The 27686-nt window shown below is 40.4% G+C and overlaps 1 protein-coding gene across 1 annotated transcript in view; it reads right to left on the bottom strand.

Annotated features, from left to right (window-relative positions):
* The window catches only part of kpnb3 (karyopherin (importin) beta 3), a 61378-nt gene that overhangs the window by 17295 nt on the left and 16397 nt on the right, over positions 1–27686 (bottom strand). Inside the window, exons 4-17 of the mRNA XM_078546026.1 lie at positions 26928–27030; positions 22777–22873; positions 20870–20974; positions 19565–19687; positions 17932–18052; positions 15435–15522; positions 11297–11403; positions 8573–8697; positions 8095–8184; positions 7616–7789; positions 5853–6071; positions 5684–5767; positions 3106–3238; positions 742–863 (exon numbers count right to left, since the gene is read on the bottom strand). Of these exons, the coding sequence (XP_078402152.1) occupies positions 742–863; positions 3106–3238; positions 5684–5767; positions 5853–6071; positions 7616–7789; positions 8095–8184; positions 8573–8697; positions 11297–11403; positions 15435–15522; positions 17932–18052; positions 19565–19687; positions 20870–20974; positions 22777–22873; positions 26928–27030 (1691 nt within the window). The remainder of the gene's footprint in view (positions 1–741; positions 864–3105; positions 3239–5683; positions 5768–5852; positions 6072–7615; positions 7790–8094; positions 8185–8572; positions 8698–11296; positions 11404–15434; positions 15523–17931; positions 18053–19564; positions 19688–20869; positions 20975–22776; positions 22874–26927; positions 27031–27686) is intronic.

Here is a 27686-nt window from a genome sequence, read left to right as displayed (position 1 = left end):
TGCCTGACCGTTTGGATATGTCCAACAGTGTTAAACACACATTTCTACTTTCCTTACAGGAGGCCTATATTTCAGCCAGAGTTCGTGGAATCTTCCAACGTTCTAAATCAGCTTTATAGCCTCAGCATTTTTAAATGCTGGGGAGGTGATGGCATAGTGGTATTGTCGCTGGACTAGTAATCCAGAGTAATGCTCTGGGGACCCGGGTTCGAATCCCACAGGTGGTGGAATTTAAATTCAATAAAAAAAATCTGGAATTAAAAGTCTAATGATGACCATGAAACCATTGTCGATTGTTGTAAAAATCCATCTGGTTCACTGATGTCCTTTAGGGAAGGAAATCTGCTGTCCTTACCCGGTCTGGCCTACATGTGACTCCATACCCACAGCAATGTGGTTGACTCTTAAAATGCCTTCTGAACTAGGGAGCAAAGAGGGATGGGTAATAAATGCTGGCCTGGCCAGCGACGCCCACATCCCATAAATGAAGAAAAAAAAAATTATAACTACACTCCTTAAAAAAAACAGAAACCTGGGTTTGCTTTTAAAGGCCTGTATTTTAAATAACACTCACTGTGTGAATCAATTTGCTACAGTGCAATAATGTAGACACAGCATTGTTCAAGTGATCTAAACCTGATGTTAAATCTTTCAAGAAATTGCACACCAGGCTCTGAAACATTTTGCTTAAAACGAAAGTTTAATGTGGGCTGCATTAATCAAAGCCAAACTACCACTCACCAACATTTGACAAGCCGTTGCTTTCTCCTCTAACCCTGCGGTTTTGATTCCAAAGCTCTGTTGATCACCAAGGTTTACGAATTCCCAGCCATCATCCTCACTCATGTTCTCCATATCTTGTGCTAATAAAAAAAAAATTAAAATGTACTTTATTCATCGTGCTCAACAACTTTGCTTTCAGTAAAAAAAAATCATCCCAAGGAGTGTGCTCAAACAAAATATGACACCAAGCAATGCAGGGAAATATTAGGACAGGCAATCAAAAGCTTAGTCAAAGAAGTGGGTTTTAAAGGAGCTTTGTAAAGGGGAGGGATTTTGGGAGGAGTCGAGGGGGTAATTCCAGGTGTCAGGACCTGGGTAGCTGAGGCCACGTTGACAATGGTGGGGAGGATGAAATTGTGCGGGGAAGCACAAGAGGCAAGAATTGGAGAAGCGCAGAGACCTAGGGGCAGCAGTAGGTTAGAGATGCTACTTAAACACAAACTATTCCTGGAAACATTCTTGTACATTTAAAAAATACTAATGTGACAGTGCTGTCAAAACTTCAATTTGTGGGCCATTAAACCCAGGTCAGATGATTTTTCTACTTATCCTAATCGAGCTAGTGACTATTTTATAAAGACTTGGATTTCTAGAGTACTTTTCACGCCCTCAGTATCTCCGAAAGTTCATCACAGCCAATAACACACACTGCAGAAATCTAAAGGGATAACAATTTGCTACTGTGCAATAATGTAGACACGGCATTTTATTCCACTTGCACTCCACTTTTGAAGCGTAGTCACTGGTTTAATGTCGGGCACACGGCAGCCAATTGGCTGCTTAAGTCTCTGGAACGAGAACTGAACCCACGACCTTCTGACTCTGACTTGAGTGCGACCCACTGACACCATAATTCTGAGCAGATTTTCTGCGGGATGGACTCAAAACCTTTTCCCACTAAGTCATAGCAACTTTCAAGGTGATGACCAAAGGCGCACTGAAAACCAGCAGAAAGGGTTTATGTACCTTCTATTTCTACAAATCACTAATGTGTGAACCGAATTCACAAGTGAACAAATCCTGCTGGGAGGGAGGAACCCAACTTGGCCAGTTTTTGAAACAGAGTGAACAGCAGGTTCCTTCTGGGAGCGTGACTTCCATTCCAAAAAGGTACAGGTTGATTTTCAGCAATTTTGCAAAAGCTTAGCACGGCCTAGAGGACACACAGTCTGCGCCCAAACATCATAGCTGCTTGATTAGGAAACTGTATGGTCACGTCTGCATTTTGAAGAAAGTACAAGTTTAATGGTAACCGCAACCTACTGTAAACTAAACTGTCCTATATGAAATTATTCTCTATTTCGAGCAACCCTTGAACCAACTGTTGCCCCACCTGTCTATTTTTGAGTGAAAACTAATATCTTCTGCCTTTGAGAATTCCTTCCTAGTCAACTTGTTAAAAAATCTATCCCCTTTAAACAATGGTCTTGTTCTTCCAACAGAGCATTGCATCAGTGCAATGCAGTGCGTGAAACAGAGCATTTCAGTGTCATTGAACGGCAGTTTTTCTGGAGGTGCATATGTTTTTTATAAAATTTCAACTAAAAATAAGACTATAGCTTTAAAAATAGGTTTGGCACCCAATGCTTGCATTGGGCTGGAATCTATGTGACGTCAGAGTCGATAATGCTGAATATACCTCCCTCCTTTCTGTTCCAATGCCTCTTGCGCTTGCCTGAAGGAAAGCCGCATAAGCGTGCATGGGTCCAGGTCCACGTGTACCCACAACCATTCAATATCTCACCGAACTGGCCCATGTGTAACTCCGCTATCTGCGGGCTAAAATTAACTATCAAATCCAATCCTTCATGCAGCAAACATGAATAAACTGACAGTCCTTGCAGTGTGACAGCAATAAGTCTAGGTGATTTGCTCAGAGGCAGAGTTAGCTTGGGATCTTTTGATTTGCAGGATTGGTTCTAAAACCATTAAGTGATCTTACCCAGTAGGCTTCAGGAGAGCCACAATTTGTCTCAACCTGAGCCTTGGGATAATATTCACCAGGGCAGTTCAGGCACAAATAAATTGTTTTATAAAGAAGTTAAAGTAAACAGCTATTAAATATAATCGGCATACACTATGTTGGGCTGAATGGCCTGTTTCAGTGCTTAATTTATTACAAAATATTTATATCTTTTTGCTCAAAACGCTATCACAATTACTCAAAAAAAGTCAAGTGGAGTTATGGTTTACTGGATAGAAAAACACTAAAGACAGTAGTTAATTGGTTGATAGCCTATTTTCAACAAACAGCTCACAACATTCCCACGTAGAATGGGTGAGGGCAGGGAGATGGGCTCATGTGCATCCACTGGTACTTACTGTCTAGGAGGGCCACTTCAGGCTTAATCGAAGCAGTCTTCATCAGTGGCCCCATAACAACAGGAAGATACTGCTGGAACTCCTTACCAAGGATCTTACACATTCTTGCCCAAGCAGAGATCATATAAGATATCTATATGAGAAACAGAAAATTAGCTCAATTGACAGCCTGAATTTCAAAATCTCTTATCGATCCTTTTCAGAGCTAACATTTAATATGAACAGTTTACAGCAATATTCAGAGAGGCATGTGTGGTTCTTTAAGTTTACACAAGTCTAAATCAAGATTTATTTACAGAATATTGAAGAAAATGTGTTTGTTTAACAGTAACAATATGAAAAACATGTAATTAGAGAAAGAATTGAAAATTATTTTAGTTTGAAATTGGATTTCCAATTTTTTTTTTTAAACAGTAGAGAAATTGATATTCTGCAAAAGTGTGGATTATTGATGTAGTACTTATCAAGCATCAGCAATGCTGTCAAATTCTTCCATCTAAGACATTCCAACTCTCTCCTTTAAATATAATTCATGGGATGTGGGCGTTGCTGGCAAGGCCAGCATTCATACTGCCCATCCCTAATTGGCCTCGAGAAGGTTGTGGTGAGCTGGCTTCTTGAACCGCTAAGTCCACGTGGATTATAGCTTTGCGTAGCCATTTTTGACACAACTGACTGGTTTGCTCAGCCGTTTTGGAGGACAGCTAAGAGGCAAACACATCCGCTTTGGGTCTGGAGTCACACATAGGCCAGACCAGGTAAGGACGGCAGGTTTCTTTTACCCAAAAGGCATTAGCAAACCAGGTGGGCTTTTCATGACAATCCCAGTACACATCCTTATTCAATTAACTGAATTTAAATTCCCCCACCATATGGTGGAAATTGAACTCATGTCTCTGGATTACCAGTCCAGTAACATAACCACTATACTACTGTGCCCATGGCAAGTGGGATCATGCTGAAAATTAAGTTTCCTCGTTCCATTCTCATTATGGAAAAGACCATCAATATTAAACAGTTTGACATTATGAGTTTAGGTTACTGTAGACAGAACCACTGCACATTGTCGTTCTGATCTGGCACTGTGTAGCTAAGCGAACATTTCTTTTAGTCAGTTAAAAGAGAACCGTTCCATATGAATAAACCCACTTCAAAGGCTTTTCACTGACAGGAGGGTCAGTACCAGAAAGCACAAATTTAATATAATGAGCTAAAAACAGAGAGTTGAGGAGAGTGTTTTTATTTTCTTCTTATGGAGTGAGTTACAATGATCGGGATAGCGAAGCAGACTCAATTGCACTGGAGAGAGTACAGAAGAGGTTCACAAGAATGATTCCCAGGATGAAGAACTGTTGCTATGAGGGTAGATTGGAGAGTTTGGAACTGTTACCCTTGGAGAAAAGAAGGCTGAGAGGAGACTTGATCGAGGTAGTCGAGATCCTGAGGGGTATGGACAGGGTAAATAGTGAGAAACTGTTCCCACTCAAGAGGATATCCAGAACTAGAGGGCACAGATTCAAAATAATTGGCAAAAGGAGTAAATGTGATGAGAAGAAAATTTTTTTCACCCAGAGGGTGGTTGGAGTCTGAAACAAACTTCCTGAAAGAATGGTGGAGACAGGTTCGATCAGGGTATTCAAAACAGAATTGGACTGCTACCTGAAAAGAGAGAATGTGCAAGTTTACAAGGACAAGGCAGGGGAGTGGGACCAGGTGGAGTGCTCTTTCAGAGAGACAGTGCAGACTTGACAGGCCGAATGGCCTCCTTCTGCACTGTGAAGATACTATGAGTAACTTTCAAAAGGGAACTGGAAAAGGAAAGTGTATGGATTCAAGAGGGCGAACTTCATAGCTCTTTAGAAGGGCTGGCAGAGAAACGCTGAGCCAAAAGACTCTTGCAGTACAGGTGGCAGCCAATGAACAGGTTTTGCCTCAGAGAAAGAATGGCCGATGTTCTTGCTGTTTTAAAAAGACAACTATCGCTCATCCAATTTCCTCTCATTCAGATCCATAGATACTCTTGGTCCTTGATCTAGCAACTGCTGCTTAAAAGATTCAGTCATATATTAGCAAGCTAATTTTGTATCGGCAAAGGCTGCAACGTCTTCCAAAACTACATTCTCACCCAAGATCACTCTCCCAGCTACTCTGATGAATGGCAAACAACAGTAGCAGATGCCTGACTGTCCCCCTTTCCCTACTCCCCCAACAGTTGCCGCTAGCTATGATCAGCACAGTCTGAGGATTTAACTTCTGCTTTACATGTACACTGGCACAGTCAGCAACGTTTATAGAGAGAGCAATTAACATGCATAAATCCTCAACCCAGAGACACTCAGGAAGAACATAAGCTTTTTTAAAAAAAAAAACAATGAAATTAAGAATACAAGGATCTTTAACAATTAAAAGATGGGTCAATTCATAGAAACCAGAAAAACCTGCCAGGCCATTTCATCGGGAAGGTCATATCTGCAGCAATACAATTTACAATAGAAAGTGACTCCTTACAGATTGTCACTGAGCACTCAAAACACCAAATCCTCATTGTCACAAAGGGTTGCAAAACAAGCCAACATACCTGTGGGTCATCATCCTCCAATTCACTGGAATCAGTTTGGGTTTTTAGAAGCAACTGCATCACATCCGAGGCGTCTTGCATGAACTATAAAACACGACTGGAGTTAGTGGAATGAACACCAATGCTGAAACCTGGAATAGCTCCGAAGCTTTTAATGAACTGTGGTTACCTTATCTTTACCGACAGCGAGGCCTATCAGGCTGATGCACTCAATGGTTTTCCCTCTCAGGAGCCGGAGCTCTTTCTGTACTCCGTTTTCCACGATGTGCTTCAATGATGGCATGAACAGGTCGTAATATGGGACAAATTTCTCCTCTGCAGTATCAGCCACAGAAGCAATGGATGTCACAACCTGCTCCAACACCAGCTTAGTCCCTTTCTGCACGAGCTTAAGGGAGAACAAAACATCAACGTATACAGTATCCCTGCAGTCTTGATACACGTGGATAATGGTGAATAAGCAAACAAAACGTTTTCATCTCAAGGTCTCTAGGCACATAGGAACAGGAGGCCATTCAGCCCCTCAAGCCTGTTCCACCATTCAATTAGATCATGGTATAACAGTATCTTATCTTTATATATCCACCTTTTGATCCAAATCCCTTAACACCCTTACTCAAAAAATAAAATCTGCTGATTGCAGCTGTGAAAATTTCAATTGAAGCCCAGCATCCAGTCTTTTAGAAAAGCAAATTACACATTTCCACTCCCCTTTGTGAGAAAAACTGCTTCCTGCTTTCTCTTTTCAACAGCCTAGATCTAATTTTAAGATTGTGCCCCGTTGTTTGGGATTCACCCACTAGGGGAAACAGTTTCTCTCTAACTACCCCACCAAATCCATTTACCATCTTAACCACTTCAACTACATCAGCCCTCAACCGTCTAAATTCACAGGAATACAAGTTTGTGCAACCTATCCTCTCAACGTAACCTTTATACTCCCTTATCCGTCAGCTGAATCTGCACTGTACCCCCTCAAAAGGACAATTTATTCCTCCTGTGGTGCTTTGCCCAAAACTGAACTCAGTTCTCAGATGGGGTCTGATCAAGAGTCTAAAATTGAATAAAGTTTCCTCCCTTTAGCATTCCAAGCCTCTTGAGGCAAAGCCTAACATTTCATTATCATTTTTGATTACTTCTGCACCTTTACACTAGTTTTTGTTGATTTTTGTACCACAGCACCAGGACCCCTTTGGTCCGACAGTTTGTAGTCTCTTGCCATTTTTCAAAAATGTTCCGATTTGTCTTTTCTGTTTTTCCTTCATTATGCATTATCTCATTTCCCCACATTGAACTCCATCTGCCACACTTTTGCCCAGTCACTTAGTCTGTCTATATTCCTTTGTAACTACCTGTACAAATGAACTTGTTTCTAACTAGAAACCATCTGCAAACTTGGATACACAACTTTTCATTCCTTCATGCAAGTAATCAATAAATAAGAACATAAGAAATAGGAGCAGTAGTCCATTTGGCCCCTCGAGTTGCTCCACCAGTTAATAAGATCATTGCTGATCTGATTGTGGCCTTAGCTTCACTTTCCTGTCTGTTTTCCCACCCCACCCAATAATCCTTGACTCTCTTGTCAATCAAAAAATCTGTCTAACTCACCCTTAAATATCCTCAATGACCCAACCTCCACTGCTCTCCGGGAACATTAATATTAGTCATTAATAAATAAATACATGGTGAAAAGCTGATCCCCAACAAACACCACTTGTCACATTCCATCAATCAAAGAATATTCCCCTTATCTCTATCTCAATGACAAATCTTATTCTTAACTGACTCAAAAATTTGGCTGCGTACTAGTGATAAGACAGGACAATATTTAAAAAGGGTTATGCTTTGCAATGAAGTTTAGCCAGTAATGTGTATAAAGACTGAAGTGGACTAAACAAAAATGGATAGCGAAGTATCGAAATAACTCACCTCCTGTAATTTAGCCACCATGATAACGTGCAGGTGATTTACTAGATTATCGAGGTATGGGAGCAGCAGCGATTTGGGGCAATCTTCAGTGAAATTAATAAGAGCAGCAGCAGCATGAGCTTGAACGCGTGGGTTAGCCTGATCTTCCATGGTTTGTAAGAGAGCTGAAATGACCTGTTTGAAACAAAATAAATACTACTACCCCAAACTGATTTCTGTTTCGCTCCGACTACATTGGGGCTTCTACGAATTTCTCAGAAAAGCCAGACAGAATAGAAACCAATTGTAATTTTCAGTCATAACCTCAAAATCTAAAAAGATGAAGATCTGAACAAGAACTAAAGGCAAAACAGTCAGATTGTCAGCTGCCATTATATTAGCAAGAATCGTTAACGATTTCAAGTAAAAGTACAAGATCTTCCTATTGCTTTACAAAGGTGAACAGTCAGAGGTTCATATTCCAAAAAAAAGATGCTTACTTTGTCATGAAACTTTCTTTGGAAGGTTGGAGCAAAGTCTGTGGCCATCTGGCCTACTGCATTACAAGCTGCATATCTCACTCTTGGGTGCTAAAATGAAATCAAAAGGATATTACACTTCAAATTCAGTAATATTCCTGCAGTCCATCATAAAAAAATGTAAGGGTTTCAATTTGTAGAATAGTCAAAATTAACTGTATAAAACCATTGCATCAGTATATAATTAGGAATATAACAGGTTTATCAATCAGATGTACTGAAGACTGCTCAAAGTGACCATTTTTTTCCATTTTACCAAACTCAAGACCACCGGGTGTTCCAATGTCATTCTTTCTCAATCCAATCTCAACAGAAGTAGCTGACTCATACTGGGTCACAGGTGGCAGCATCTCAGTGAAATGGCCAGCCTTCACATGCAAAGTGCAGGCCATTGACAGGACATTTATCACACTGAAACAATATAATTTATTTCACTTACTGGATCTTGAAGAAATAGCAAGACGAAATTCACAATCTCATTGAGGATCCCTTCCATTTGCTGATGACAACCTTCCCCAATAGCAGACAAGGCCATCAAGCCCGCGTGCCTGTATTTCCAGTCAGCTGCAAGGAAACATCACAATTTGTGTTAAAATACATAATTACAGTAACTTCAATGTCAGAAGCCATCCTAAGGTACCTCAAAAGAGTGCAGTCAAACAAAAATTGAGTGTGTCAAAGGTGGTATTAGGACAAATGACTAAGGACTTGGTCAAAAAGAAGGTTTTAAGGCCCATCTTAAAAGGAGCAGAGTGGAGGAGAGGTTTAGAGATGGAATTCCAGAGCTTAGGGGCTATGAGGAAGGGGACACAGCCACCAACGCTGAAGTACTTTAATTGTAGTCAATGTCATAACATGTCAATGCCCTTCCGCATACTGCAAGGCACAAAAACAGTAATGGCCAGATATCTATTTTAGTAATGTTGGCTGTAGCATAAATGCCGGCAGCTCTTTTAATGGCCCCTTGACAAAAATGGATTCGTGGAAAAATATTCCGAAGTTAAGCCATGAACCACAACAGATGGCAACTTGTTGACAAGCACAACATTGCACTCTTCCAAGGCACATATAAATGATTCACTCAAGGGCTGAATTCCACAGATGAGCAACATTGGAAATAGGATCACAGTTAGAACAACAGTCCCACAAGTAATACTGAATTTCAAGCGCTGGATAACCTGAGAATTAAAGTAGCTTCCATAACTTCACATCCCACTGAGGCTAAAGCAACAGGACAATAATTTGAAGGGCAGGTGGTCACATAAGGGTTCAGGATGAATAACTTTCAGAGGTATGGTAAACTGGGAATACAATACACGGGACTGGGAAAAAATTAGTTTGCAGTAACTATGAGCCAACAGAAATTAACAGAGGTAAGGTTTGCACATGAAGACTGTTTGAATACAGTGAATAATACCTGTGCTAGTGCTTGTATAACACATGCAGCTGACGCACACTTTCAGAACCCTGATTTTTCTGCCAATTAGAAATATAAAGTGCCCCTGCCAAAACAGGCGACAGTGCACCGGAGACAGCAGGGACCTAATTTCCATGGTTCTTCCAAGGTGCTACCAGAATTTTCCATTTTTGATATAAACCTGAAATACAAAACCATCTCTGCTTTTCACAGGTGCTGCTATATATTTCCAGCATATTTTCGTTTTTAAAAACAAAAGAAATGGATATTTGGACTTGCATGAAAATCTGACGGAATGAAGATGATGATTTGCACTCATTCATCATGGGTTTGGCTTTCTGGTGAGCAGAGTGTTTTGTCGGATATACGGCAATGATTTGGTGTCATTGATTATAGGAGCTAAGCACAAGTAGCAGAGTTAGAAAGTTAGCTGCTAACTACTTCCAAACCAAACACCACATCACGTGGCAGGATTCTTTTAAATTAATTAAATTAACTTAAGTTTACTGTCAAAAGAGACATGCCATTGAAGCTCTTCATCTTGTACTGACCAGAATCATAAGAATACCAAATTAAAAAGGGAACACCAATCTATTGTACGAGATGAGTGTGACTGGTTGGCAGGTTGACTGACTGGTCGAGGTGTTGCCATGGCGAATGCAGCAGGGAAGTTATCCCCAAGTGAAATAAATCATATTCAATTAACACTACCTAATTAATGTGTGTGTATCTGGTATAATCTGCAGATTACAGCCAAAATACTGCCAAATTGTATAGAAACCGGCATTGCGCATTCTACTTAATTCCCTCAATCGCAAATGTAAAATGACATTAGGTTTCAATCCAAGATGAATGCCGAGGGCTGCCCTGAATCTAGGATCCCTTCTCGTGTTACAACAGCACAAACCTTCTCGTGTTACAACAGCACAAACAGTTTTTTATGTTGAGATCACCAAGGGCCATAGATATCTCAACAAAATATCAGTGAAGCTTCTTTGATGGTGCTTGAAATATGTTGCCTTTCTTGCCCTTCCAGGTTTATTTTAAACTTTTCTCATTGACTGTGACATCACTAGCAAGGCCAGCATTTGTTTCTCATCTCTAATTGTCCTTGAGGTGGTGGTGGTAAGCCACCTTCTTGAATTGCTGCGGTTTATCTGGTGCAGGTACATCCACAATGCTGTTAGGAAGGGAGTTCTAGGATTTTGACCTTAACAACAGTGAAGGAACGGCGATATAGTTCCAAGTCAGGATGGTGTGTGAGAGAAACACGCAGGCTGTGGTGTTCCCATGTGTCTGCTGCCCTTGTCCTTCTAGGTAAAGGTTGCAGGTTTGGAAGGTGCTGTTAAAGGAGTCTTGGTGAGTTGCTGCAATGCATCTTGTAGATGGTACACGGCTGCCACTGTGTCGGCGGTGGTGGAGTGAGTGAATGTTTAAGATGGTGGATGGGATGTTGATCAAGCATTCCATTGTATTCTTGCTAAGAGATGGACAGGCAATCACTCAAGTTAGCTTTGAAACTAACTTTCAAGAGGTCCTAGAGTTTGGACTACAGGCCCTTACTCAGCAATGTTTGCTTTTCCATTGAGGCAGTATCTTACGAATTTGTTAAACACATTACGAACTTAACTGAAGAAAATCTGAGATTAGATTTATTGGGGTAATAAATTTTGTAAAAATGGATTTGACCAAGATAGATAACTTACTGCGAAGCAATTTAAAAATCACTGAATGCACCATACTCACGGTTTTGTAACATCTGCATGATGTGTTCTTTTATCAGTGGAAGCACTACTTTACCACCGAGGCCACAGGCTATCCTGTCCAGGGCACTTTCACCAGCAACAGCATTGCTAAGTTAAAACAAGAGAAAATAAAGTTATTAAGAAAGCTGTTAAAAATTAACTTCACTTGCTTTTCAATGTCTCTACTGGCGATTTTCCCCCTTCTCCTCTTGACAGGGGTTTTCAGAGAAAGCAGGTTACAGAGATGTGAGGGATAGCCAGCTAGCTATTATGGCAGAATTGTTGGAATCTTACAAACACAAGAGAGAGGTTCCAGGTCTTCCCTCTTTGCAGGCTAGGAGCTGTTCTTCCTGCACTGTTACCACACAGAACCCTGGTCACAAGCCAATTAAAATGCTGTCGTCAGGCAGTTCCCCTTAGACCAGAACTCCTTTCCGGCACTGCCCTGTTCCTTTATGGCACCCTCTGTTCCAGGATAGCAACATTGTAGATATTCCTTATCCTGCTCCAGTGAACATGTCTTTCAATTGCAGCCATGGTAGTTTTTAAAGTCACAGTCCAAAAAAAAATAATTATTTACAGATGTAGGAACAGAAGGAGGCCATTTGAACCATCGAGTCTGCTCCGCCATTGAATTAGATCATGGCTGATCTGATAATCCTCAACTCTACTTTCCTGCCTTTTCCCCATAACCCTCAATTCCCTTGCTGATTAAAAATCTGTCTATCTCAGCTTTGAATATACTTAACGACCCAGCTTCTACAGCCCTCTACAGTAAACAATTCCACAGACTCACTACCCTCAAGAGAAGAAATTCCTCCTCATTTGTCTTAAATGGACGATCCCTTACTCTGAGATTATACCCTCTGGTCCTAGACTCTCCCACAAGGGGAAACATTCTCTCAGCATCTATCCTGTCAAACCTCTTAAGAATCTGATGTTTCAATAAGGTTGCCTCTCATTCTTTTAAACTCCAATGAGTACAGGCCCAACCTACTCAACTAAAACTGTTCAAAGTATTCCAGATATAGTCTAACTAGTGCCTTGTATAGCTTTAGCAAGACTTCCCTATTTTTATGCTCCATTCCCTTTGAAATAAGGGCCAACATTCTATTTGCTTCCCTATTTCCTGCTGAACTTGTAAGCTAACTTTTTGTGATTGGTGCACAAGGAACCCAAATCCCTCTGTGCTGCAGCTTTCTGCAGTCTTTCTCCATTTAAATAATCTTCAGCTCCTCTATTCTTCCCGCCAAAGTCCATAACCTCACATTTTCCCACATTATATTCCATCTGCCACTTTTTTGCACACTCACTTAACCAGTCTCTGTAGACTCCTTGTGTCATCCTCACCACTTGCCTTCCCATCTATTGTTGTGTCATTTGCAAGCTTGGCGATAGTGCATTCACTTCCCTTATCCAAGTCATTAACATCTTATTATAAATAATTGTAGCCCTAGCACTGGTCCCTGAGGCACTCCACTAGTTACAGGTTGCCATTCTGAAAATGCCCCTCTTATCCCAACTTTCTGTCCTCAATTAGTTAGCCAATCCTCTATTCATGCTAATATACTACCCCCAACGTCATGGGCTTTTATCTTATTAAGTAGCCTTATGCATGGTACTTTATAGAACGCCTTTTGGAAATCCAAATGTATTACATCTACTGGTTCCCTTTTATCTATCCTGCTTGTTACCTCCTCAAAGAATTCTAATAAATTTGTCAGGCATGATTTCCCCATCATGAAGCCATGCTGATTTCTGCTCGATTATATTATGTATTTCTAAATATCCCGCTATTACATCCTTTATAACAGACGCTAACATTTTCTCAATGACAGATGTTAAGCTAACTGGCCTGCAGTTACCTGTTTTTTGTCTCCCTCCCTTTTTGAATAAGGGTGTTACATTGACAGTTTTCCAATCGTCTGGGACTTTTCCAGAATCTAAGGATTCTTGGAAGATTATTACCAGTGCATCCACTATCTCTGTAGCTACTTCCTTAATATCCTAGGTTGCAACCCATCAGGTCCAGGGGACTTATCTGCCTTAAGCCCCACTAGTTTTCTGAGTATTTTCTCTCTAGTGATAGTTACTGTATTTATTTCCTGCCCCCCCTCCCATTTTGCCCCTTGATTATTTAGTATTTTGGAATGCTATTAGCATCTTCTACCGTGAAGGCTGATGTAAAATATTTATTCAAATCCTCTGCCATTTCCTGGTTCCCCATTATTATTTCCCCAGCCTCATTCTCTAAGGGGCCTACATTCACTTTTGCCTCTCTCTTCCTTTTTATATATTTAAAGAAGCTCTTACTGTCTGTTTTATATATTTAAAGAAGCTCTTACTGTCTGTTTTATATTACTTGCTAGTTTACCCTCAAAGTTCATTTTCTCCCTCTTTTTTTTTTTGGATCATCTTTTGTTGGTTTTTAAAACTTTGCCAATCCTCTGGCTTACCATAATCTTTGCCACATTGTATGTTTTTTCTTTCAATCTGATACTATCCTTAACTTCCTTGGTTAACCATGGTTGGTTTACCCCCTTCCTATAGTCCTTCTTCCTCACTGGGATATATCTTTGTTGAGAGTCATGAACTATTTTCTTAAACATCTGCCATTGTTCATCAGTCGTCTTTTCTGCTAAACTCCTTTCGCAATCCACTCGAGCCAACACTGCCCTCATTCCTTTGTAATTACCCTTATTTAAGTTTAGCACAGTTGTTTCCAACCCAAGTTTTCACTCTCAAACTGAACGCTAAATTCTACCATGTTATGATTACTGTTCCCCAGGGGGTCTTTTACTCTGAGTTCATTTATTAAACCTGCTTCACTACACATTACCAGATCCAAAACAGCCTGAACCCTGGTTGGATCCACAACATATTGTTCTAGGAAACTGTCCCGAATACATTCTTGCTTGTGGCCACCTTGCCAATTTGATTTTCCCAATCTACAAGATGATTAAAGTCACCCATGATTAATGTACTGCCTTTTTTACATGCCCTCTATCTCCTGTTATTTGGAGAGGGGATGGGAGGGACAGGGGGGTGAGAGTGGTGGGGCGGGGACACACACACACACAGAACAGAGAGGTTTTGGAAGGGAACTCCAGACCTTAGGATCCTATGGCAGCTGAGGGCACAGCTGCCTATGGTGGAGTGATTAAAATTGGGGATGTGCAAGTGGCCAGATTGGAGATGCACAGAGATCCCGGAGGCTTGTAGGGCCAGAGGAGCTTTCAGAGATGGGGATCGAAGGATGGGGTTGGAGGGATTTGAAAACAAGGATGAGAATTTCAAAATTGAGGCAATGCTGCACTGGAAGCCAATTTAGGTCAGTGGCCACAAGGGGGTGAACAGGACTTGTTTGTGTTTGGATATGGGCAGCAGATTAGGACAAAGTACTGAAATGTGGGAGACCAGCCAGGAGAGCTCAAGTGCAAAATTATTTCAAAATGTTGTTTCCCTGATAACTTCTAACTCTTGCACATCATGACTGATCTATCCAAGGTACATGAGCTGATCCACAACTCGAGTAAATAGAGCAAACAGATGAAGATGTGGGGCACTGATTGTAACTTGAGATTTTTTTGAGATGGGGTTGGAGTCCAATAGGTTTTTCCTGTACACTTTCTGGTAACCAGTTAAGAAGGAATCAACAGCACTGACAGCCCGGAAGCCAGCTACCTATCTTGCTTAATCACTACAGTGTGCATAACCTCAGAGGTAAGAACAAAAGCATTACTGTTCACAGTAACAATTAAAATTAATGAGCTTCTCAATTGGTAATAGCACTATTTTGCAATATAGTCAGCTATCTCTTCTGAAATCAAACGTAACAGAGCTTCAAAGATTTTGCACTTCTTTCTCAATGGATAATTTTTTTCACCCTGGAGGACATTCACTGCAATGGAATCCATTTATCTAACCACAGGAAAGGATTAAATTAGTCACACAGAGAATAAACAATCTTAGTACTTTAGTTTTAATTAAACCTGCCCAGTGCAAATCATTAATTGATCAGATTTTATGTGATGCCGTTAAAGATAAATTGGGCACGAAATACAGCTTCCTTGGTAATCATTTGATTTAAACTCCTGTGTCTTTCCATAATAAGCTAATTTTTATTAAATGTGAATTACCTGTCAAAGTCATCATCTTCAAGTTCATCCGAAATGGACCAGTTTTCATCATTCTCTAAATCTACCATCATCGCCAGCATCTGTGGAACTGAAGAAAAATATTTTAATGTAAAAAAAAATCCAGTTATCTGTTATCGTCCATTTTAAGAATAAACACCTGTCTTGGAAGTAGACAGAAAAAAAATAGGGTTATAGCACATGTATCAGTTTAAAATGTGCTCAATGCCAGTACCCCAATCCTGGTGTTAGCTGTAACTTAGCGGGTAGCACACTTACCTCTGAATCAGCGGATTCTGGGTACAAACCCCACTCCAGGGCATGAGCACAGAAATCAAGGCTGACCAGTGCAATACTGAGGGAGTGCTGCACTGTTGGAGGTGCCGTCCTTCAGATGAGATGTTAAACCAACCTGCGTGGGTAGATATAAAAGATCCCAAAGGCACTATTTTGAAGAATAACTGGGGGTCATCTGTATCCTGACCAATACGTCTCCCTCAATCAACATGACGAGCAACAGATTATTTGGTCATTGCTGTTTGTGGGAGGTTGCTGACCGCAAATTAGTTGCCACATTTCTAAAATGGCAACAGTGACTATGCTTCAAAAAGAACGTCGTTGGTTGTAAAGAGCTTTTGAGATATCTGTTGGTCACGCAAAGTGCTGCAGAAATAAAATGGCCTGCATTTATATAACAACTAGGAGAAGAATTTCATCTGGTGTTAAAACAGCAAGTATAGAAATATATTGTTAAAACTGAACCAGCTAAAACCAAGTGTCGTTCTTTCATGCTGTACCTGATGCAGTCCATTCATTTTTAGGCAAAGTATTTGAGTGCAAACTGCAGAACTTCACCCACTGGACACTTATAGTTCATAAGCAAAGCACAACTTTAGTATTATAGCCACCATTTATGCATAAAAAGAACGTGCATCATTTTACTTACACTGCACCGACCCCTAACATTGTACCAATGATCTATTTTAAATACATCAGTTTTCTTCAAGTATATACTGATAGCTTACCCATTAATGAATTTGTCTGCTTTGGCCAGTCAACAACTTACAAACATTAACATTGCAAAAAGATTTATATTTAAGCATGAAGCAAACTGAGCTGTAGTATTGGCTGTAGCACCAAAAGGCAGTTTTTTGACTCCTTGAAAATGCAAACAGAGTTTTTCAGTGGTCTCATTTGGCCACCCCCCCCAACAAGGGGAAAGCACTCTCAAAGATGACAAAACAAGTCCTGGTCAAAATGAGGATGCCCTCAATCACACCCTGCCACTGCAATAAGTGACTGGGATTGATTTTACACACAACTCGTGCTATGTATTATCCTCCGCTGACTGCAATCTCCTGGAGAAATATCCCTGCTGAGCTCAGGCGACTGTTTGCTGTTGTTTTGGACACGAAGACAGGGACTCAAATTTAAAACCCAATTCCAGCCCCACCTGCAGCTCCACTGGCCGACACTGTGGTGTCGACATTCACACCAAGATATCTGAAGTCTATTTTTGAAGTCATTTTTCCTTATTTGATACAGTATGCAAGCTTTCATCATAAAAAATGTATAAAATTCTAGTCTTTCCAATGTTTTACTCCCTTTAAGGACCCTATGCGGCACAACCGATATGCTAGAGTTCCACCATAATCGTTAAAATTGTATTGGAACTGGGACATCTATCTTTTTCTCTCACACTGCAGCAATTGGGACAGATTTGAACCTCATAACAAATGTGCATTTTATATTGTTGCCACAAGGCAATGTGAACACTCAATGGTATGCACTAACTAAAGATGTTACAACCAAAATCTACATTAAGAGACCCGAGCCAGCATACTTAACAACTACTTCTATTTACATAGCACCTCTCATGCACTAAAGCATCACAATGCATTTCACGGGTGTGTTATCAAATAAAGTTCAACACAGTATCATGTGAGAAGATGCTAGGCCATGTGGCCAAAAGCTTGCTCAAAGTAGTAGGTTTCAAGGAGCACCTTACAGACAGAGACAGAGGTAGAGAGCTTAGGCAAAGAAAAACAGGAATACACAAGAGGCCAGAATTGGTGGAGCACAAAGACCCTGAAGGCTGCTGTGTAGGAAGAGATCACAGAGAGAGAAGCAGAATATTTCAAGCTGTTGTGGAGTCAAAAACAAGGGGCCAGAGATGCAATATTATATGCAACAAATATAGCAGGAGGCAGGAGAAACCTTGGAGTGTTGTGCGGCTGCAGAATTCATTCAAGGATTAGAGGTTGAAGCAGAAACTATGTCAACATTCAATATCAGACTGGGTAGGTGGCTGAAGTAAATGGGAACAGAGTAGATAAATGTGATCAAGACTATTTTCTTGTGTGGAATGTAAATGCTGACCAGTTGGGCCAAATGGTTAGTTTCCGTGTTGTAACTTCTAGGTGTAGGATCTGATAAATGCATGAAACTCAAACCGAGAGGAGTTATGAAATTCCAAGTGGTAGTGCTAACAGTTACTTACTAGCTTGTGATACAATATTGCTGTGTTTTCTCAGCATGGCAGAAGCCGTCTCAGACAAAGTCACAATCACTTCCAGTGCCAGCTGACGCTGCATGTTTTGCAGTCCACTGTCTGCACAGAGCTGTAGATTAAAATAGAGACAAATTAACATTAACTCAACATCATTTTCAAAGGTGATAAAGCAAACAGAAGCAAACCACTCAACCACTCGACTAAAATCTAACCAGAAACTAAATAATGCACACAGATAAAGTTACCTAGCATAGACACTAACCATCTCACAGCCCTTTCCCTACTCCAACGCTGTTAGTGTGTAATTACACCTTCTTCAGATTCAACACCGCACTCACCCACTAGGATTAAAACTATTCTATAATATTTGGAATAGTCACAGAAAATGCTGGAAATACTCAGATCAGGCAGCATTTGTGGAGAGAAGACTTAATGCTTCAGGTCTGTGATGAAAGGTCACAGACCTGAAACATTAGCTCTTTTCTTCTCTCCACAGATGCTGCCTGGCCTGCTGAGTATTTCCAGCCTTTTCTGTTTTTAATTTCAGATTCCCAGCATTTGCAGTATTTTGCTTTTATATTTGGAAGCGTGTTGGGGAATGGAATCCCTTACACTGATGAAAAAAAGATACAAATACAACACAGCTCTTACATATCTTTCGACAGCACCTTCCAAACCCATGTTCTCTACCTCCTAGAAGGACAAGGGCAGCAGATCATGGGAACATCACCACCTGCAAGTTCCCCTTCATGTCACACACCAGCTTGACTTGGAAATACATCATTGTTCCTGGGTCAAAATCCTGGAACTTCCCCCGCTAACAGCAATATGGGTGTACCTTACACCGCACGGACTGTAGCAGTTCAAGGCAGCGGCTCACCACCACCTTCTCAAGAGTAATTAGGAATGGGCAATAAATGCTGGCCTAGCTGGCAATGCTCACATCCCATGAACAAATGGTTTGTATGTTCATTTCTGTAACATAACACCCTTAAGAGCTTGAGTTTTTCTATAAATGCAAAGCTGAAAGTTCACCTCAAATTAGGGATATATACTCATATAGAAACACTTGTAGAGCTATTGAGGAAGAGCAGGGGAATAGAATTAATTGGGTAGCTCGCCAAAGAGTCAGCACAGAGACAATGGGTTGAATTGTCTCCTTCTGTACTATATGATCCTATAAAAATATTTATACTAAAATACTTAGTTAAATGAACAGTACCTGGCTGAACTTTAGTCTTAAATTTGACTTTAATCAAGATCAAATCCGAACAGCATTTATCCAATTAACTTATATAGACATTTAAACAGGAGAATAAGCACAAAGATAAAAGCAAAATACTGCAGATGCTGGAAATAGGAAACAAATGCATAAAGTGCTGGGAAAACTCAGTAGGTCTAACAGCATCCATGGAAAGAAAAAAAAAGCTAACGTTGAGTCCCTATGACTCTTCTTCAGAGCTGAAGAAGTCCCTCGAGTCCTTATGACTCTGAAGAAGAGTCATAAGGACTCGAAGAGTTAACTTTTTTTTTCTTTCCACAGATGCTGTTGGGCCTGCTGAGTCTTCCCAGCATTTTCTGTTTTTGTTTCAGAATAAGCACAAATTTGTGCAACGCTTACCTTGAGGCTTAATGTTAAGGTGGGCTCAAGATGAGGACGTAAATATTTTGGTGCTGTGTCTGCAAGCTCCACCAAGGATTTCAGCACCGAATCATCATTTTGATAACAGGAGTCATTGACAGCCTAAATCACAGAACAAAAGATGAGGAATAAAAGAATAGTGCAGCACTAACTAAAACATTTTAAGCTCAACTGAATACTTAAAACATTTTAAGAGACTTTGGCTCATGAAAATCCCCAGAATTAAAAGCTCAAATCCAAAATGCAATCCAGCATTTAGAGGTATTCCTCAGTTATCTTATGGCCACTATGGATACCAGTACCTCAAAGACATTTAAATGGTTTAATTGTACAACAAAGAACTCTATTTCACAAATTCTGGCCCCTTGCGCATCCCCGATTTTCAAATCTCCATCACTGACGGCTGTGCCTTCAGTTGCTTAGGCCCTAAGCTCTGGAATTCCCTCCTTAAACCTCGCCATCTCTCTTTTAAGATGCTCTTAAACCTCATCTATTTGACCAAGCTTTTAGTCACTTATCCTAGTACTCCCTATGTAGCCCAGTGTCAAATTTTGTCTGATAACCCTCCTTGGAAGCACCTTGGGACAGTTTATAATTTTAAGTATTTAACATAAACATTAAGTGCTATCTATAACTTATATTGCTGCCCACAATGTTAAACAATCATTTACACTGAATTATTCAAAAAAACTCCACTTCTTTAAAAAATTCACAAGCAATGCAGTATTTTATAAATAACTTCACTGCAACGATTATATAGAACTTTACAGCACTGAAAGAGACCATTCGGTCCAAAAGGTCTATGTCAGGGTTTATGCCCCACACAAGCCACCTCACCTTCATCTAACCCGTTCAGCACATCCATCTATTCCCTTCTTCCTCATGTGTTTATTTAGCTTCCCCTTAAATGTTCTATGTTATTCATTTCAACCACTCCTTGGTAGTGAGTTCCACTCTCACCACTCTCTGAGCAAAGAAGTTTCTCTGAATTCCCGATTAGATTTATTAGTGACTATCTTATATTTATGATTTCTATTTTTGAATTCCCTACAATCGAAAACATCATCTCTATGCCTATCCTTTGAAACCCCGAACGATCCCTTGCAGTAGCCAGTTGCCAAGTTACACAAGCAGAGCTCACCCACAAGCACTTTGGCTATTTATTAAGTGTACGATTAGACTCCAAGTTCATAAACTCCGCAATGGACATAATCGCTTTTAGGATTTAAAAAGAAATAGAAATGTGCACCTTGATACAATGCAAAGAGTAAAATAATTCCATACCTGTAGGATTCCAGGTAGCATGTCGGCAAAGTGCTTTTGAAGGGGAGCATTATTCTCATTAGCCAGCACAAATGCTGCAGCAGCCCTGGCAGCAAGCATTCGAATCTATCAAAAACAGCAAACAGCATCTTTAAACACCCCATGCCAATTTATTAAAATTGCTCGATATGATTTTCCCCTGAATTTGAAACTATTTTCTTCATTGTTTATAATCTACTCCTATGTGGATCTCTAGCAATCCAGTTTTCTATTTGTTTTGAATTTAATGATAATGCATTGAAGGATCCTAATTAAATATAAATAATAAATGGTGGATAAATTCAACCTGCAAAAGCATTCAAATTTCTGATGAGTTAAGGTCTGAACTTAAGAAATAGGGTTGAGGGAGGCCATTCGGCCCCTTGAGCCTGCTCCACCATTTAATAAAATCATGGCTGAACTGATCATGCCCTCAACTCCACTTTCCTTCCTTCCCACCACCCCTGTAACCCTCAACTCCATTGTGCATCAGAAATCTGTCTAACTCAAGCTTGAATATATTCAATGACCCAGCCTCCACTGCTCTCAGAGATAGAGAATTCCAAAGATTAATGGCCCTCAGAGAAGAAACTTCTCCCCATCACCACCTTAAACAGGAGACTCCCTTATTCCAAAACTGTGACCCCTAATTCTAGACTTGGCCACAAGGGGAAATATCCTCTCAATATTCACCCTGTTAAGTCCCCTCAGAATCTTATGTGTTTCAATAAGATCACCTCTCATTCTTCTAAACTCCACTGACTGTAGGCCTGACTTGCTCAACCTTTTCTCATAAGGCAAGCCCTTCATCTCAGGAATTAGCCTGGTAAACGTTATCTGAACTGCTTCCAATGCAAGTATAACCCTCCCTAAGTAAGGAGACCAAAATTGCACACACTACTTTAGATGTGTCCTCATCAATGCTCAATACAGTTGTAGTAAGGCTTCCCTATTTTTAATACTTCATTCCCCTTGCAATAAAGGCCAACATTCCATTTGCTTTCCAATTTACCAATGTACCCACAAACTAACATTTTGCGATTCATGTACAAGGACACCCAGATCTCTCTGTACTGCAGCATTCTCTAGTCTCCCTCCATTCAAATAATATTTTGCTTTTCTATTCTTCCTACCAAAGTCGAAAATCTCATTTTCCCACACTAGACTCCATCTGCCAAATTTTTGTCCACTCAATCCGTCTATATCCCTTTGCAGACTCTTTGCCCTTCCCACAACTTGCTTTCCCATCTTTCATTGTATCGTCAACAAATTTGGCTACAATACACTCTGTCCCTTTATCCAAGTCATTCATATGGGTTGTAAATAGTTGAGACCCCAGCACTGATCCCTATGGCACTCCACTAGTTACAGTTTACCAACCTGAAATTGACCCATTTATCCCAACTCTGTTTCCTGTCAATTAGCCAATTCTCTATCCACGCTAATATATAACTCCCAACACCATGAGCTATTGTCTTGTGTAATAGCTTTAACGTGCACCTTATTGAATATTGAGTGCAATTTTGGAAGGAACACAAAACCCTAAGTGGCAATCAATAATAGTTATTTACTTTTTAATAAACAAAAAGTGGGAAGAAAATATACAAATAGATAGGGACTATGAAAATCAGCAAAAAATGTATTTTTCCACTATCCATACTGCTTTCATATTAATTTCACATTAAGAGTAATGAGATTGCTTGTAACAACAAAAGTGTCTTCTGTTTAATTCATATAATGGTTATTCATTTTATGGGATAAACAACCACACTGTCACTAGTTAATCAGCTTCTTAGCCTTCTAACCAGAAATTCAAAGAGCTGGGCATTCCTATTATAAAGCGCATCTAACAATAGAAAACAGTGCTAACCCACACTGACAGTCCTTACCGTTGAATTTTCCTGGTCTTGCATGCATTGAAGCAACATTCGCTTGATAACATCAAGATAATGTTGTTGTTGGTTTCCAAAAATTCCTGGGAAATTCCTAAACATTGATGGGTAATAAAGTCAACTCACAGCTCAATACACGCAACTGAAAATTAACTGTAAGCAATTCAACATCAATGAACTTCATTATATGCTGTGGTCAGCCTTGCATAAATTCAAACCAGACTGGCCCCATTGCCAGCTCTGTGTGTCATGTAATCATTCTGACCTTTTTGTTCTTTCCTCTTCATCTTTTTCCCCATTTCTGCACTCACTTGAAAACTGATACGTCTCTAACCATTATCCAGCTCTGACAGAAGGTCATCAACTTGAAACGTTAACTGTTTTTATCTCCACAGAAGCTGCCTAGCCTGCTGAGTATTTCCAGCATTTTAATTCAAGACTGGAAGGAGGTGGAAGTAAAGCTGGAGATGAAATCCCATTTATCTTTCAAGTATAGATATTCATAAAGGTTTCCATTTTAAATGTACCGATATGAGTAACAAGCTGCAGTCTCCACAGGATATAAAGGCCTAATGAGGACTGATTTGAAATCACATCACAGAAAACTACAGAAACCTGGCAAGCTTTGAGATGTCCTGGAGTTTCAAGATGTCAATATTATTTTTGGTACAAGACAGAACAGTCTCACTAATCCACCTGATCTTTAATTTATTCCAGATAATGGAGTCTGTATCAGAAGGAGCAGTACACAGGGCAAGACTTGTCAAGATCACATTTCTGTAGGTTAATGCTGGGAACAGTATATGCCAGATAGATTAAATCCAGAATCTCAGAAGCATCACCACCGGTTCACTAAGATACGTAATGACCTGAACCAGCAATTTTTAACAATAATTATGGACATCAGCTCCTTAACTCAATTCATAAGTGTGTCTGAAATTGTATTAAAATTGATTTGAGTTTTGCCTTCACATTTCACCAAAATAAAGATAATGCCAGTGTAATAAGACAGATTACAAAATGACATTTGTGCTATTTGATTTGAAAGTGGGTGGAGAGTAAAAGGAGGGAACATGGGGGAATGTAAATAATACATTATCTAAATAGTTTTAAAACAAAGATGGGTTAACGTCAATTTTCTGCTCACTATTGGAATACAGCAGTTACCAACCTCAGGACTCCAATACTAATTAAAGCATTTATTAGTTTGCAGGTTCTTCATTTCACAATTAACAAACCTCTAAAGTGAAAACCTTTGCATTCTTCAGAATGGCAGAAGGAGCCCACTCCCCAAGGGTTATCAAATCTTAAGATGATTAAAGAGATTTTGACGGGGTGAGTAGAGAGAAACTATTTCTTCTGGTGAGGGAAGTCCACAAGGGGGTTACAACCTTACAACTAGAGCCAGGTTGCTCATGGAAGTGTCTAGAAGCACTTCCCCACACAAAAGGGAGTGGAAATCTGGAACCCTGTCACCCAAAAAGCTACTGAGACTGGGGCTCGACTGAACATTTCAAAACAGAGATTGATAAGACTTTTCTTAGGCAAGGATATTAACCAAGGTGCGCAGATACAGTTAAGATGATACAGATGAAGCCCTGATCTAATTGAATGACAGAATAAGCTCAAGGGGCTGAATGGCCTCCTCCTGTTTCCATGTTTATAAACTAACATTCACAGATTGGCTTGAAGAGCCTCTGTCGAACCGTTTCAAAACCGGTTCAGATTTCAGGTCTGATCTGCATTCAGTTTCCTTATTCCTTTAAAATAAGCAAAGTATAATATTGTCAAACAAGTATTTGTAGGAATTCACTGAAGCTGTACTGCAGTAGCCAAAACCAAACCTATCTAAACGGAACACCATTTTTGAAAAAAAAAGTAGAGATCTGGCCCACGGTGCACTGCAACAAGAATAGCTCTAATGTAAGGTCATCAACCTGAAACACTACCTCGCTCCCTCTCCAGAGATGCTGCCTGACCTGCTCATCATTTGCAATGTTGCCTGGTTTTATTATAGGAATAGTAGTAGGTCATTCAGCCCCTTTTTATACTACCAGCATAAGGCAGCAACGCTGTTCTTCAGTCTAAGGAAACATTGGTGATATCAGTGTTTCAGATTTTGGGTGGCTGTGCTTCGAAAGCCATGATTGGAGGGTCAGGAGGAGATGGTGATGTAGTGGGAATGTCACTGGCCTAGTAATCCAGAGGCCCTGGATAATGTTCTGGGGACATGGGTTCAAATCCCACCATGGCAGCTGGTGGAATTTAAATTCAGTTGTGAAAAATCTGGAATTGAGAGCTAGCCACAGAAATGGCAACCATGAAACTATCATCGATACTTTCCCATATGGTTCACGAATGCCTAATCACTAATGAAATCTGCCAACCTCACCCGGTCTGGCCTAGATGTGACTCCAGATCCACAGCAATGTGGTTGACTCTTAACTGCCCTCTTAAACGGCCTCACAAGGCACTCAGTTCAAGGGTAATTAGGGTTCGGCAACAATTGCTGGCCTTGCCAGCGACGCCCACATCCCATGAAAAAAACAAAGAAAAAAAAATCTGCAAAATATCAGCTTTATTCAAGAGTTATGCAAGAGAGCTTTAATCAAGCACTTTTTCTACCAGATACATTGCCACATCTGGTGTGATACAGGAACAGGAAGAGGCCATTCAGTCCCAAGAAAGTCCCTCCACTCTACCCACTCCGGATCGATATCCCTGAATACCCTCACCCAATAAAAAGTAAAATGCCGGAAATCTAAAATATTTTTTAAAATGCTGGAAATATTCAGCAGCTCGGGCATCATTCAGGTCACTGACCTTTCATCAATCACAGTTTTGATTTCCACGACTAATGGAACAGCACTTGTGAAAGTCATGAGCAAAAATAGTCAAAGAGCTTCTCCTTTTCCAAATAGGCAGCAGTTTTTCACATAAATAGCAGCCTCCCACAACGTGAGACAGACAAGAGCTGCCGCGGTTGCATCGCCTGCTCAGCATTCTGAACCAACATAAAATTCACTTGGAATGCAGCAGTAAGGTTCCATATAATGTTATTTGTATCAATGTCTCTCCCAGCTAGTATCACAGATAGAAGAGTCAGCCAATAGCTCCTGATTCAGGACCCCTGGTGCAAGCATTATAAAGAATTAACTTGCATTTGTTTAGCACTTTCCATATTCACAAAGCATCCCAAAGTGCTTTGTAAGCAACATATATTTGTTGAGTAATTGCTGTTGTAATGCAGGGAAATGTAGCAGCAAAGTTGTGCACAGCAAGGTCACACAAATAGCAGATTACTGGCAAATAATCTGTTTCATCAATCTTGGTTGAGGGATAAACATTGCTTGGAACACCAGCGAGAACGCGCCTGCTCTTCTTTGAATTATGCCACTGGACTTTTTACATCCGCCTGGAGAGCAGGCAGACGTGCAGTTCATGTTTCAACCAAGATGATTCAGCAATCCTAATCAAGGACTGCACTGGAGTGCCGAGTAGGGTTTCAGTCGCTCGGAGAGACTAGAGAAGCTGGGGTGTTCTCCTTAAGGCAGAGAATGTTAAGGGGAGATTTAACAGAAGTACTCAAAAGTCATGAAGAGTTTTGAGATAGTGAATATGGGGAAGCTGTTTCCAATAGCGGGGGCTCGATAACCAGTGGACAGTTTTAAAGATAGTTGGCAAAAGAACCAGAGGGGAGACGAGGAGAATTTATTTTCTTTTTATGCAGAGTTATAATCTGGAATGTACAGTTTGAAAGGGCAATGGGAAGTACATTAAATAGTAACTTTCAAAAGGAAACTGGATAAATACCTGAAGGTGAAAAATTGCAGGGCTGTGGGGAAGGGCGAGGGGACAGAACAATTTTTTAAAGCTTTTTTTTTTAACAACTGGCACAGGCTGCCTGAGTGGACTCTGTGCTGCAGGTTCCTATGATTCTAAGTTACTGCCACTGAATCAAGCCGGATACTTTGACATGCTATGGAAATACGAGAGCCGAGAAGACATGAAGGCATGGAGAATTTGTGACTGAGTCACTCACTCACTGGGGTCGATTCTGGGACATTTTCTCATCCTGTTCTGCTTCAGCCACCACCCTGTCAGCAACATGAAATTTAACATGGTGAGGGGCAAGAAATGGAGCTTACCAGAAAATGTGCAAAGCAGCTTCACGCAACGCCACGTTCTGGGAGCTGACGGATTCAAAGAGAAATTTCAAAATTTCCGGCCACTGGTTGTTGCCATCGTCATCTAAATATAAACACGCAACATCTTCAGCCTACATCAATACTTCAGCAACATTCTTCGGTAAGCCACTCACTCACTTTGGTTAGACAGCTTGGAAAGTGGCTTTGGCAACTAACCGAGAGCTTGATTATGTGGAACCTACAACGCAAAAAGAGGCCTTTCGACCCAACAATTGGAGGACCTCCTCCAATCCTAATCCTATCAACATATCCTTCGATTCCTTTCTCTCATCTACTTATCTAGCTTGCCCTCAAGTGCATCTATGCTACTCGCCTCAACAACTCCACATGGTGTTGAGTTTTATATTCTCTGAGAACACCACTCTCTAAGTAAAGGTATTCCTCTTGAACTTCCATGGGATTTATTGGTGACCATCTTATATTTTTATTGCACCTAGTTCCCACAAGTGGGAACAATTTCTCTGCACCTTGGAAATTCCTGCCAGCTAAGTTACCAATTAGATGTAGGTTTATTTTAGGAAATCTTCAATTTTAACTGATATTGTTCAAGGTAACTGCAAATTATCAGATGTTATCACAACTGAAAGGAAGCTCAGCTTCTAGAATTTCAACACCCAACTTCCTCCTCTCTATGCAAGGTACCGACATGTTGGGTGTGCAGCTACCTGGAACCGTCTAAGAAAACACCCATGTGGCCTC

The sequence above is a fragment of the Cetorhinus maximus genome, chromosome 7, assembly GCF_964194155.1.
Source record: "Cetorhinus maximus chromosome 7, sCetMax3.hap1.1, whole genome shotgun sequence".
Classification (NCBI taxonomy): Eukaryota; Metazoa; Chordata; class Chondrichthyes; order Lamniformes; family Cetorhinidae; genus Cetorhinus; species Cetorhinus maximus.
The sequence above is the reverse complement of the archived record's forward strand: the minus strand, read 5'-3'. Positions and strand labels throughout refer to the sequence as shown.